The 14,216-nt window shown below is 44.0% G+C and overlaps 1 protein-coding gene across 1 annotated transcript in view; it reads right to left on the bottom strand.

Moving 5' to 3' along the window:
• LOC137425858 (uncharacterized) overlaps nucleotides 1–14,216 on the bottom strand; it is a 156,146-nt gene that overhangs the window by 54,278 nt on the left and 87,652 nt on the right. The window contains exons 32-37 of the mRNA XM_078775227.1: nucleotides 12,854–12,976; nucleotides 9,537–9,659; nucleotides 9,224–9,352; nucleotides 8,809–8,931; nucleotides 2,988–3,101; nucleotides 2,805–2,895 (exon numbers count right to left, since the gene is read on the bottom strand). Of these exons, the coding sequence (XP_078631353.1) occupies nucleotides 2,805–2,895; nucleotides 2,988–3,101; nucleotides 8,809–8,931; nucleotides 9,224–9,352; nucleotides 9,537–9,659; nucleotides 12,854–12,976 (703 nt within the window). The remainder of the gene's footprint in view (nucleotides 1–2,804; nucleotides 2,896–2,987; nucleotides 3,102–8,808; nucleotides 8,932–9,223; nucleotides 9,353–9,536; nucleotides 9,660–12,853; nucleotides 12,977–14,216) is intronic.

Genomic DNA, 14,216 nt, shown 5'->3' with positions numbered 1-14,216 from the left:
GTGTGTGTGTGACCCACGCGCCCCCTGTGTGTGTGACCCGCGTGCCCCCGTGTGTGTGTGACCCACGTGCCCCTGTGTGTGTGTGATCCACGCGCCCCCGTGTGTGTGTGTGACCCACGCGGCCCCGTGTGTGTGTGACCCACGCGCCCCCGTGTGTGTGTGACCCACGCGCCCCCGTGTGTGTGCGACCCATGTGCCCCCGTGTGTGTGTGACCCACTTGCCGCCGTGTGTGTGTGCGATCCACTTCCCCCTCCCCCCCGTGTGTGACCCACTCCCCCCCCATGTGTGACCCACTTCCCTCCCTGCCATGTGTGTGACCCACCATCCCCCATGGGTGATCAACTCCCCGGTGCAGTGTGCGTGATGTGCGAGGCAGAGGATTTAAGCTCTTGAAGTCACATTTTACATGAGATGTAATAATTACACATTTCAAACTGTATTTCCCATGTGCACGCACATGCATTCACATGTTATCAGAAGTAAATACATTGTGTCCATTACATAATTTGTGGATCTGATAAATTGCCAGTAACCAGTTTGTAAAACTGAATGTGCAGGTGCAGCACGTGCAATAATCTAACTCGATATGTCCAAAGGTCACACACGTCCATGCCCGTGGGATTCCCACGGGTGACCCAACTAGTCTTTATTGTAATAGATAAATAGAGCAAACGTAGATGGTTAGTTACGTCGTTACGAATGTTTGTTTAATGTGACGAAAACGTCTCATTCTTCTTCTTCTTATTCAAATAAAATTAACACCCTCTTAATAAAACCTCTTAATTACGTTTGGACTTCTGAGACTAAACCTTTGACCTTTGACCCCCTCAGACCTTTGAGGACCCCTTAATTTCCCCAAGACCCTTAAGACCACCAAGACCCCTGAAGACCCAAAATACCCTTAAAGACCCAAAAGACCGTGAAGACCCCGAAGCCCCAAAACACCCCGATGACCCAAAACACCCCAAAGACCATGAAGACCCCGAAGACCCAAAAGACCCCGAACACCCAAAAAGACCCTTAAACACCCAGAGGAACAAAAATACGCTGAAGACCCAAAAGCCCCTGAAGACACCGAAGACCCAAAAGACAAAAATCCAAAATAGTTAATAATGTTAAAACATTGTTTAAAGAATGTTAATAATGATCCAAAAGAGCCAAAATACCCCGAAGACCCTGAAGACCCAAAATACTCTGAAGACCCCAAAGACCCAAAAGACCCAAAAAGACCCCGAAGACCCAAAACGCCCTGAAGACACTTTAGACCCAACATACCCTGAAATACCCCGAAGAACAAAAATACCCCAAAGTCTCTTAAAGACCCAGAGGGAACAAAAGACCCTTTAGACCCCAAAGCCCCTGAAGATGCCGAAGACCCAAAAGACCCCGAAGACACAAAACACCACAAAAGACCCAAAATACCCTTGAATGCCCAGAGGCAACCCCTCTCCTGTGACCTGTGACTTAAATGCCCAGAGGCAACCCCTCTCCTGAGGCAACCCCAACCCCTCTCTTGGGTGACCAACCCCCTCCCCCCCTCTCCCCGTGTGTGTGTGAAACCCACTCGCCCCTGTGTGTGAGACGCACTCGCCCCCGTGTGTGTGTGACCCACCCGCCCCCGTGTGTGTGTGACCCACCCGCCCCCGTGTGTGTGTGACCCACCCGCCCCTATGTGTGTGTGACCCACTCACCCCGTGTGTGTGTGACCCCCCCCCCCAGTTTGTGTTACCCACTCACCCCCATGTGTGTGAGACCCACTCGCCCCCGTGTGTGTGAGACCCATTCGCCCCCATGTGTGTGAGACCCATTCGCCCCCATGTGTGTGGGACCCACTCGCCCCCGTGTGTGCGGGACCCACTCTCCCTTGAGTGTGTGACCCACTTCCCCGTGTGTGACACGTGTGCGACCCAATCCCTCCCCCGTTTGTGACCCATTCCCCCCCCTCCCTGTGTGTGACCCACCATCCCCTCCCATGTGTGTGACCCCCATCCCCCGTGTGTGTGACCCACTCCCTCCCTCCCTGGGTGACCCCCCTTTTCCATGTGTGTGACCACCCCTCCCATGTGTGTGACCCACGCGCCCCCATGTGTGTGTGACCCACGCGCCTACGTGTGTTTGACCCACGTGCCCCCGTGTGTGTGAGACCCACTCGCCCCTGTGTGTGTGTGAGACGCACTCGCCCCCGTGTGTGTGTGTGACCCTCCCGCCCCCGTGTGTGTGTGACCCATCCGCCCCCGTATGTGTGTCCAAAAGAAACTGAAGTCCCAAAACACCATGAAGACCCAAAAGACACGGAAAAGGTCAAAGGTGCATATCCCTCTGAAACAACGTGTGGTGAGGCGCACGGAGTGTGCCGAGTCACACTAGTTATAATAAGATAGCAATCATAACAAATTTGACTTCAATGTTCCAATAGTTACGGAGGGCACGGTATGTATGAGACCTCCAAGCTTGGAGCAACAAGGCACACAAATATTGTACTTTTAGCAGATCTAACACATCGCTTTGCTGATGGGGCAATTAAATTAGTCATCCTGTTTGCCAAAGCCACATAGCCTATGTGACCCCCCACACAAAGTTTTATTTGTTTCCCGAGTTTGGTGTTTGTTTGTATGTGTTCTATGCACGACCACATCTTTTAAGTTACAAAGACAGAGAGATAATTTTTGCCTTTATAGGTATAGCTAGAGATATATATTGTACCCTGCAAAGAGTATGGGAAATCAGCTGGTTTTCTATCAAAATAGTACTTGCTGAAAAGTTTCAAAATTACACGACAATACAAAAAATTCGGTATTCTTACCCTTGCTTGCACAAACACTCATCGCCTCCACTTGCATTGACAAAGCAGAACGAATGATCTCCACATAAACTGTTTGTACAGTTATCTTTTGCTGCATGACAGAGAGATTGCAATTCATTGAGTGCAAATCATCTACATTTATTTATTCCATGTGAATATAAGTTTAAACAAAAGCTTACTTACGTATACATGTATCACCCTCTTCTTTAAAACCTTCAAAACAACTACAGGTGAAGCCTCCAACGGTATTGCTGCAATTCTGTGGACAATAACTCCCCACCTGACATTCATCAAGATCTGAAAAAGAAACAAAAGTTGATTCGATTGTTTTCACCAGGTATGTATGACAATTTTATACTCTCGTAATGTTCATACAAATGATGTTCCCTACATATGCTGCAGAACCATTTTGTATGCTAACATCAGAATTGATTTTGTTTCACGTTACATAGTAAAACAAGAAAAAGAGCAATCAGAGATTGCAAACCCTCGCCAGGATGTATTTTCAGTGGTTTTTAAGGTTTTTGTGTTAAAGCCAATATTGCGGCCGAAACACGTGATGGATGACGTCATCATTATTATTTTTTTCTCCACCAATTTATGCCTACATGACGCTCAATAAATTTCATCTTGATTGGATGAGGTTTTGTACTTGTCGAATTATGACGTCATAATGGAGGCACCTATGACATCATCAGTAACATATTTTATTCCCCATGGAGAGTTCTTTACAATGAGCCATGTGTCAATTTTTTCTATTACGCACTTTCGGAGATATAGAAGTGCAAATTTTTTCGGTTTTTCCAAGATGGCGGCTGAACCACGTGACCGATGTCGTCATTATATATTTTTTTCTCCACCAGTTTATGCTGACATGGCACTCAAGAAATTGCATCTTGGTTGGATGAAGTTTTGTACTTGTCGAATTATGACGTCATAATGGAGGCACCTATGACATCATTAACATATTTTATTCCCCATGGAGAGTTCTCTACAATGAGCCATGTCTCAATTTTCTATTCAGCGCTTTCGGAGATATAGAGGTGCAAAGTTTTTCGGTTTTTCCAAGATGGCGGCCGAACCACGTGACCTATGACGTCATAATTATCATTAAAAATTCTACAGGTGGAGTTGCATCTATGGTGAAAATTTCCTGTCAATCGGACCAACGGTTGCAGAGAAAATCATATTTATTCTGTGCGGACAAACACGGACAGACAGACAAACGGACTCAAATGCAATACCCTCTCCTCTGGCGAGGGTAATGATGACTATTATCAATTATTTATTAAATGAGCTTGTACTTCTAGACTGGGGACAAGAGCAATATATATTTTGGTTGATTTTACAATAAACTGATTTACTTGTTGAAGTTGATCCATTGGGAAGTGTCCATTTCAACCCTTGCTTATGTGGCTGTTTGTTGCCAAATTCATTGATGAGTCAAGTTTCTTTGTCAATAATGCTCCAAAAGTTTGTGTGTCTGTCTGTGTGTGTGTTTGTGTCGCCATTTTTCTCAGTGATGGCCGAACGGACTTGCATCAAACTTTCAAACTGCCAGGGAGTGTTTTAGGAAAAATAAAATTATGAAAAAACAAAAATGGATTTTTTCTTTTAAATCGCTATTCGTGCCGAAGCCTTTTTTCTACGTAAAAGCTGATATTAAATGATACCCGTTCCTTAGTGGGTGTAGGGAAGTATTTTATCACCCCTTCCCCCCCTTCCTTGTCTCCCCCCCCCCCCCCCACCGACAAAAAAACCCAGAAGCAGGCAATACAATGCCAGGTACCCCTGCTAGTCGGCATTTGTGAATGTATACTCTGGCACTCTCTGCTCTCTGTTGATCTCTTGGTGCTCTTGATCTCTGGCGGTGTTTGGCGACTATGACAATGTTCTCCCTTATGGCCACTGTCTCTTCCTGCGAGGCCATGCTGCCCTCCCAAGCTACCTGCCCACTGTTCAGCACCACTTCCTATTTGCCACACTTGTGCAATTCTGTGTGCATGGTTGTTGTGTGTGGTGCCCAGTTCGTTTTTTTATTTTATTAAATATTGCATTTACTACTCTGTGCTCGTGAAGCGAAAGGCTTGTGTTAAGTAATCGGCTGCGTGCGTAAGTGCGACGTAGTACGTGCGTGTCTGCATGTAAAAAAATCCATTTTCTTGGCAACCGTTGGTCCGAATGACACAAAATTTTACCATCGGAACACATCCACCTGTATGAATGAATGATCGTTTTAAGGCCATTTTCCCCCACTAGAACGGGGGTTAGCCATCGCATCCACCTGCAAAATGTTTTTTATTCACAATGATGACGCCACGGGTCACGTGGTACGGACGCCATCTTGGAAAGACGTCACAACTCCATATCTCCGAAACCACTCAATGAAAAAGATTCAAGCATGGCTCATTGTCAAGTGTACTCCCCATGGGGAATAAGATATGTTAATGATGATGTCATCATTGTCTTCATTAGGACGTCATAATTCAACAAGTAGGGGAGAGGCAGGTTAGTTGATACAACCTTCCTGCTCGCCCTCAGAAATGAAACTTGTGTAAATGTTGCCCTCTGTTGTTAGCTAGTTGCATTACATATCATTGATAAGTAGGTCAAGAAGTTACAGACAAAGAAAGGGTGTGATTCTCCAAAAAACCTGATTTGTGTCCTCCTGAGTAAAAACGCCAACAAAAGGTAAGATCATTTATTGTGATAATACTACATAGATTTCACAGGAGTTCTCATTGGTTGATTATACCTTGTGAAAGTGGCTTTCAGCCTACGCTGCTTTGGTTGCCAGGATAATACAACGAAGCATGTGGGCAACATGTGTTGCAAAAAACCCATGGATGGGTTAAATGATAGTCTGATTAGGTTAGTTGATACTCGTATCTCGTATCAACTAACCCTACCGACCTGTATCCACTAACCCATTCATAATTATTTTTTTGCAAGACAATGCTGTCGCCATTTGTAACTGGGCTTCATACATCATAATATATGTAGGCCTATATAGCCTACACTGTACATCTTTAGAATATAAGAGTTCTGTCCATCTGAGTTGTGAATCTTGTTCCTTTCCTGATATTTGATGCTTGCCGATTCATTTGTTTGGCAGATCTTTTTTCTCTCTCTAAATTAACCTTTAGCCCTATTGTTAGATATACTTTACATTACCTATGTATACATAGCAGGTATACAACTGAATAAATAACAAACAAACAGCTTTAATTAACAGTGCTCATTGACTCTGAAAATACCATTAGTACAAATATTATTCAGAAATGATGGTATGTAGCCTAGTTTGATGTGTATCTGTAATTATGTGCATGCTAATTTGTTACCATTGTCAGAAATACCATGTAAATCGATGTATCATCTAACTCATTCACCATGTAAATCAATGTATCATCTAACCTACCAAGGTGTATCAACTAACCCACTTGGTCACGTCAGATGATACGTTTGACAAACAGTTTTTTTGTGAGTCACCATTCCAAGTTTGATAATGCAGCGGCTCTGGCATGCTTCACAGACATGTACAAGACCCTGATATTTATTTTGGACAATTCTTGAATCCTGTCGAGCTAACAGTCTTCATTATAGGCCAACATAATTGAAAAGAGGATCAACTAACCTGCCTCTCCCCGACAACCCCATATCCGATCAGCATGAAAAAAAATTTCTCTGCAACTGTTAGTCCGATGAACATGGAATTTTCACCACAGGAGCATCTCCTCCTGTACGATTTTTAATGATATTTATGACGTCATAGATCATGTCGTACAGGCGCCATCTTGGAAAAACGAAAAAATGCTCCACCTCTATCACTGAAACCACTCATGGAAAAATTTGAAACATGGCTCATTGTAAAGAACTCCGCATGGGTAATAAATGTTGTTAACAATGACGTAATTGGTACCTTAATTATGATGTCATAATTAGACAGGGACAACACTTAGTGTGATCTGTTTGAAATTTCTTGAGCGTGATCTACGCAACAATTATATTGGAGAATGTAAGTTTATAATGTCATCGCTCACTTGGTCTGGGAGCCATATTTGATTAAAGAAAAAAACACGACAAAAACAGAAGAGTTGACTCATCCCAAGTTGACTTCGTGGGGTAAGTATCCTATGAATACCATCTGGTTAATTATGTTTTCATCCTGGATTTTGGGCTTTCCATCATTGTGCACCTATTAAATTACTTACTTATTTCTCAAAGGCCGAGTATGCCATGTGTAGCTGCCATATCTGCTGCGGGGATGCTTCAGTTTAAAAAAAAAAAAAAAACTGGAGGGAAATAAAGAAATTTAGACAATCGCTTTGTTTGGTTGTTTGCATATGTAAGACACGTGTGAGACTCGAGGTGTGTCACACTACCATTGCTCAGGTCACCAGCCTGTCATCCAAATTTAGATTTAAACTGGTTGTCCATGTACACATGACACTGTCATATTTTGCAATAAATATCAGTCATCATTATCAACCTTCATTAAACGAGCTCCCATTTTTGCTTCTGGCTGATCTCAAATAATACCACCTGTGCTAATTCCAAATCGATGTGCTAATATATTCTCTTGATCCCTCCTGAAAATACCCTCCTTGCATAAAAAGAACCTCCTCAGGCCCATGTTATAAATAAACATCAAAACAAGACTACATACAAAATCGATCAAATCCTATCAATAACTTATCAATAATTGCAGCCTATAATAATATAATAAAGATATATTATATAATATATCATATTAATAATTAATAATTAAATAATATTATTAATATAATATAATATAATATAATAATAATAATAATATAGATCGGCAGTCTGCAGCCTCATCACTCTCTGCAGACCTGGACAAAATCACAAACTGGTCAAACAAGTGGAACATGTCTTGCAATCCTGACAAATCTCACACTCTCATTTTGTCTCTCCGAAAAGACCGACTGGATAACCCTCCCATTTACTTTCTGAGCAATCTTCTTGAAGAAGTTCTGTCATTCCAGCTTTTGGGTTTCACTATCTGCCATGATATTTCCTGGGAAAACCACATTTCCAAGCTGGCCTCCAAAGCCAGTCGCCGACTGGGAATTCTCCGTCGTGCGAAGTCCTTCCTTGGCACCTCTGAGCTCCTCACCACATACAAAGCTTTTATCCACAGCTTGTGGAGTATTGCTGTCCCCTCTGGGCTGGTACTCCTGCCTCACACCTAGCTCGTCTTCACGCAGTTGAAACCAAAGCATTCAGAATCATTGGAATCTCCCGCGATGAAGCTGATTCTGAGGGCCTTTCTCTTCTCACCGCAGGCAGGTAGGTGGTCTTTCTGTCTCTCCGGCCTTGCTCCGGCCTTACTAACTCCTCTCCGGCCTTGCTCCCCCTGCTCTGTCTGTGCTCTGCCCCCCAAATATTCCTACAGAACGCACAAGATCTCCCAGCAATCCTCTTCTGGTGAAACTGCCAAAATCAAGACTCTCTGCTCACCTTCACTACTTCATTCCTCTTTTCTCCTGCCTCTGGAACAAACTCCCACACTCTCTTCAATCCCTCTCCTCCCTCCAAGTCTTTAAGACAGCTGTTCACCACCATCTCTTATCTTCCCCCATCCAAAACCTTGATCTCTTCCACCCCCGTTAAAGCACCCCAAGTCCACATCTTTCAATCCAAAACTTATTTCCTGAAATTTCTAGTAGTGAAATTCCTAGTATTGTTCATTTGCTTTATATCGTGTACCCCTACCTCCTCCCCAGCCCTCCCCCTTCCACAGATCTACCGACGTCTTTGTTCTCCACTGTTGTTGTGCTTGTGTGCTTCCATCTCTCTCCCCCTCTTGTCTCCTGCTCCCTTCATTGTATGTTTTATGTGTCTGTGCATGTTTTCATGTTCAATGTGTTAGCTCTTACACGAACCTCGATTCTGTATACAAAAAAAAACAAAAAAAAGCGTTGCAAATTACACATTTGTCTGTTGTAACGACGTTTTCTTAATGGGAGGTTGAAGAACTTACCCTGACAGCCACGTTTGTCCTCTGTGAGTTCATACGAAGGTGGGCACGAACATGTGTAAACCCCATAAGTGTTCTCACAACTCGCATTCCCTTTGCATGGAGAGGACTTACACATATCATCGGCTGAAGGATAGTTGGAGAGTTTGAAAAAACAAGGAAAACAAGCAGAAGGATTTTTTTCTGCACGGTAATTATAAATAAAATGCAAATTGAAATAATCTGAAAAATATGTAAATTTTCACAAATCATCACATCGTTTTCTCATGCTCGAGTTGGGAAATACCTCTTTGGATTACCTTATCCCTGTTATATATTAAATGCACTGTCTCATCTCTCTGGACGTGGGATTATTTCACATAATCTGTGGATTATTTCATCTCTGCCATGTGTTAAATGCACAAGTCCAATCCAATACCTGTACATGTCACACCATCACCATGGGATCCTCTTTCACACTGGCAGTCGAAGCCCCCATCAACGTTGCTACAGACGCCCAATTCCCGAGAACAGTTATTAAGTTTATTGAGTAGGCATTCATCAACGTCTGCAGGCAACATGGGGAGAGGAAATTACAGAGATGTGAGAGAAGGCGATTGCTTTACATGAACTCATTCTCTTTTGCTTTGGCATATAAACTTGATAAATCAAAAGTATAAAAGTTCTAAAAGCTGAAAGACTTTCTTGCATATGTGAAATAATTTCATCGAGTGACAGAAAACCTGCCATACCAGAACATGAATTGTTCATTAATCTTGTGAATCCAGGCTTGCACGTGCAACTGTAAGACCCGTTGTTGTTGATGCAGTTTGTTGTTTGGTCGCAACTGTTTGTTCCTTTGCATTCATCAATATCTGCAGAGCACATACACGGGGAGGATCTCCATGTCATCCCATTTCTGAATGTCGTGGATAGGTTTAATTTTGCTTCATGAAATTGTTTAACTCTAATTGGTTTTAAATACAGTGGGTTCCCACCCAACGTCGTCGCAGTTAACGTTGTTTCGTTATAACATCGATACCAATTAGATACCAATGCTTCACAGAACATCATAATTATTTACCTATAACTCGCTCTTATGTCAACGGGAATATAAATGCCATGGAAAGTCGTCGATGCTACTTTGAAATATAGAAAGAAAAGTAGATGCAAAGCAGCAAATAGTCAACCATTGGTGCTTTTTTCGGGAGGGAAGAAAATGGTCATCTCAACAGCTAGCAGAAGCCTTCACGATGATGCCCCTCATGTCCAGTTGGGAGAAAGATTTCCCTCGTGTCCCGTGGGGAGAATGATTTCCTTCATGTCCGGTGGGGAAAATGATTTCCCTCGTGTCCCGTGGGGAGAATGATTTCCCTCATGTTACGTGGGGAGAAATATTTCCCTCGTGTTTTGTGGGGAGAATGATTTCCCTCGTGTCCCATGGGGAGAAAGATTTCCCTCGTGTCCCGTGGGGAGAAAGATTTCCCTCGTTCCCCAAGGAGAGAATGTTTCCCCTCATGCCCCATGGGGATGATGATTCCCCTCGTGCCCCATGGGGAGAATGAGTCCCCTCGTGTCCCGTGTGGAGAATGATTCCCCTCATGTTCTGTGGGGAGAACGATTTCCCTGGTATCACATCGGAGAATGATTTACCTCGTGTCCTATGGGGAGATTGCTTTCCCTGGTATGATATCAGAGAATGATTTCCCTCGTGTTCTGTAGGGAGAATGATTTCCATCATGTCCCGTGAGGAGAATGATTTCCCTCGTGTTCTGCAGGGAGAATGATTTCCCTCGTGTCCCGTGGGGAGATTGCTTTCCCTGGTATTACATCGGAGAAAGATTTCCCTCGTGTCTCGTGGTGAGAAAGATTTCCCTCGTGTTTTGTGGGGAGAATGATTTCCCTCTTGTCCCATGGGGAGTACGATTTCCCTCGTGTCCCGTGGGGAGAATGATTCCCCTCATGTCCCGTGTGGAGAATGATTCCCCTCGTGTCCCGTGTGGAGAATGATTCCCCTTGTGTCCCGTGTGGAGAATGATTCCCCTCATGTTCTGTGGGGAGAACGATTTCCCTCATGTCCCGTGTGGAGGATGATTCCCTTCGTGCCCCATGGGGAGAATGATTCCCCTCATGTCCCATGGGGAGAAAGATTTCCCTCATGTTTTGTGGGGAGAACGATTTCCCTGGTATCACATCGGAGAATGATTTCCCTCGTGTCCTGTGGGGAGATTGCCTTCCCTGGTATGACATCAGAGAATGATTTCCCTTGTGTTCTGTAGGGAGAATGATTTCCATCATGTCCTGTGAGGAGAATGATTTCCCTCGTGTTCTGCGGGGAGAATGATTTCCCTCATGTCCCGTGGGGAGATTGCTTTCCCTGGTATCACATCAGAGAATGATTTCCCTCATGGCCCTTGGTGAGAAAGATTTCCCTCGTGTTTTGCGGGGAGAATGATTTCCCTCTTGTCCCATGGGGAGAATGATTCCCCTCGTGTCCCGTGTGGAGAATGATTCCTCTCGTGTCCCGTGTGGAGAATGATTCCCCTCGTGTCCCGTGTGGAGAATGATTCCCCTCATGTTCTGTGGGGAGAACGATTTCCCTGGTATCACATCGGAGAATGATTTCCCTTGTGTCCCGTGGGGAGAAAGATTCCCCTCGTGCCCCATGGGGAGAAAGATTTCCCTCATGTTTTGTGGGGAGAACGATTTCCCTGGTATCACATCGGAGAATGATTTCACTCGTGTCCCGTGGGGAGATTGCCTTCCCTGGTATGACATCAGAGAATGATTTCCCTTGTGTTCTGTAGGGAGAATGATTTCCCTCGTGTCCCGTGGGGAGATTGCTTTCCCTGGTATCACATCGGAGAATGATTTACCTCATGGCCCTTGGGGAGAATGATTTCCCTCCTATCATGTGGGGACAATGACGTTTTAAATGGTGGAAGACGGTTGGAGCGAAGCCTGTGTGATTGAGGTGTGAATTATGGTGTGAATGGGTAATTAACCATCTGAGGCCTGATTTCCTGCATTCATGTTCAAAAAAGCGTGAATGTGTGAATGGATCGAAAGTTCAAAAGATGAAACCTGATTATCTATCTATAATTCCAGTAATCTCTGTCTGTACGTCTGTACGTCTGTACGTTTGTTTGTCTGTGACCGCTGTTTCTCGACAACCACGGGTCCGATATACTTTTAACTTGCCAGGTATATTGCTGGGGACCCGAGGATGTGCCTTTTCAAGGTTTCATATTAATCGGACAATTACTTACCGAGCTATGTCCAAAAAACGATTCAACCAATCAGAGAGCAGCGAACGATCGCGTGTGCCGAACGTGGCGGGCACACTCTGCCTCGGATGGCACATTTGAGAGCGTATTCATTTATTTCACGTTTGCAAACTATGTTGGCGTTAAACTATGTTTTACAACTAATAAAAACGAATTTGCGATTCATTCGCTTTCCTGCGCGTTTGTGCACGCGATGGCGATTTCTTTACCAAACTCCGGAAGCCGTTCGCTTTGGACCAAACCATTGCATGTAAATAGAGGGGGGGGGGGGATTGTCACCACTCGCAAGCCGTTCGCTTTGGACCAAACCATTTCATGTAAATAGAGGGGGGGGGATATAATTTTAGATATAGATATAGTACGGGCATGCCCTAGTAAAGTACAATGTCACTATGAACGCATGTTTGTAAGCCAAACCAAACTCCATGTACTGCATTCCAATGTACAATACAGAATATATAAACAATGAAAGGTTTGTGAATTTACTTAAATGTGATGCATTTGAAGAGGACGAAGGAACCTATTGTAGAAAATATGGCAAAATGGAGAAGATTGTCATGGGGCCCGCAAGGCTAACCACCCCACTCTTGCAGGGAAAATGGTCTGAAAATGCCTGTTGTTGTTTGTTGTTGTTGAAGGAACTTAACCCGCATCTCTCCCCAATTACACGAATTCTTGAGAGACAAAATGATCAATTTTACTTCATTTCACAGAACATTGTGTTTTCAACAACATAACCATGACGTTAACCGGGGACCAAGTGTAGTCCCGGAATCACTTACCCATACAGCTGCCACCGACCCGTTCATATCCAGGTTTACAGACACATTGAAACGTTCCTTTGGTGTTCTTGCACATTTCCTTCAACATGCATCTATAGCTTTCCTGGGCACACTCATCAATGTCTGAATGGAAAAGAAAACGTGAAAAACAAAACAGTAATGAGCTTAAATGAAGATCTATTATGCATCATTATAATCTGTAAATACGGATTTGATTGTTTTGTTCTGGATGTACACAATATCTTTGGCAAAAGGTGTCAAAAAGCCAGACTGAACGGCATTAGCTCACATGTCCTAAAAACCTTTGGTACTCTTCTGCTCTTGCAAATCCTCTCCCTGCCCTTTTCACCCACTCATTTGCCCAAAGACATCTTCCATCTACTTGGAAATCAGCGATCACCACATTACATAAACCTGGGGCAATAACAGACCCCCATAACTCCAAACATATTGGTCTGGAGTCAAGGGGATCTGTTATTGAAATCATCATCAAGGTTGTGGAATGCATCAGCACAGTTGAAATGAAATCCTTCATTTTCTCCAAAAACCGAATCGGAGACTATCAATTTGGATTCAGACCCAGTCACTCCACCTGGATATGCTGCTTCAGCTCTCCCAAAATCTTCCCGACGTCCTCCACTATTGTGGCCAAGGTGTGACTCTCAACGGGATCCTCTCACATCTTCTCCTTTCAAGGCTGGAGTGCTATCTTGGACGAAATGCCATTCTTAATCTTCACCATCAACTTTTATAACTCCCCCAAAAATCCTCTTTACCTCTTTGTTGATGACTTCAACCTCAGCCATAGCATCGGTCATCCTTCAGACAGGCAGGCAGCAGCCTCTTTCCTCTCGGCAGACCTTGATGGAATCATGAGCTGGTCTTCTACTTGGAATATGTCATTCAATTCTGACAATTGTCACACTCTCACTCTCACTCTGTCTCTGTCTCTTTTAAAAGACCATCTGATAAACCCACTCCTCTACTATTTCCTTACCAATCGTCTTGAAGAAGTTCAGTCACTCAAACGTTTCGGCCTCACCATCAGCCACGACATTTGTTGAGCAAATAACATATCTAATTTGGCGTCCAAAAAGAGCCACGTCTGGGCATACTCCACAGTGCAAAGTCTTCTCCTGGCATACAAGACTTTTATCGACTTACAAGGCCTTCACCATCACTTTATGGAGTACAACTGTCCCCTTTGGACTGCGACCCCTGTCTTGCTCAGCTTGAGGCCGTTGAATTCAACTCCTTCAAAATGATTTTTATCTCCTGTGATGAAGCAAAGTCTCTGTCTATTACTTTCACATGCAGTCAGATCTGCAGTTGCTCGATCTTTTATTGCCTCCTTTCTGGTCTT

The sequence above is a fragment of the Myxine glutinosa genome, chromosome 4 (genome assembly GCF_964187855.1).
Source record: "Myxine glutinosa chromosome 4, kmMyxGlut1.1, whole genome shotgun sequence".
Taxonomy (NCBI): domain Eukaryota; kingdom Metazoa; phylum Chordata; class Myxini; order Myxiniformes; family Myxinidae; genus Myxine; species Myxine glutinosa.
This window is presented reverse-complemented; position numbering and strand designations above follow the sequence as displayed.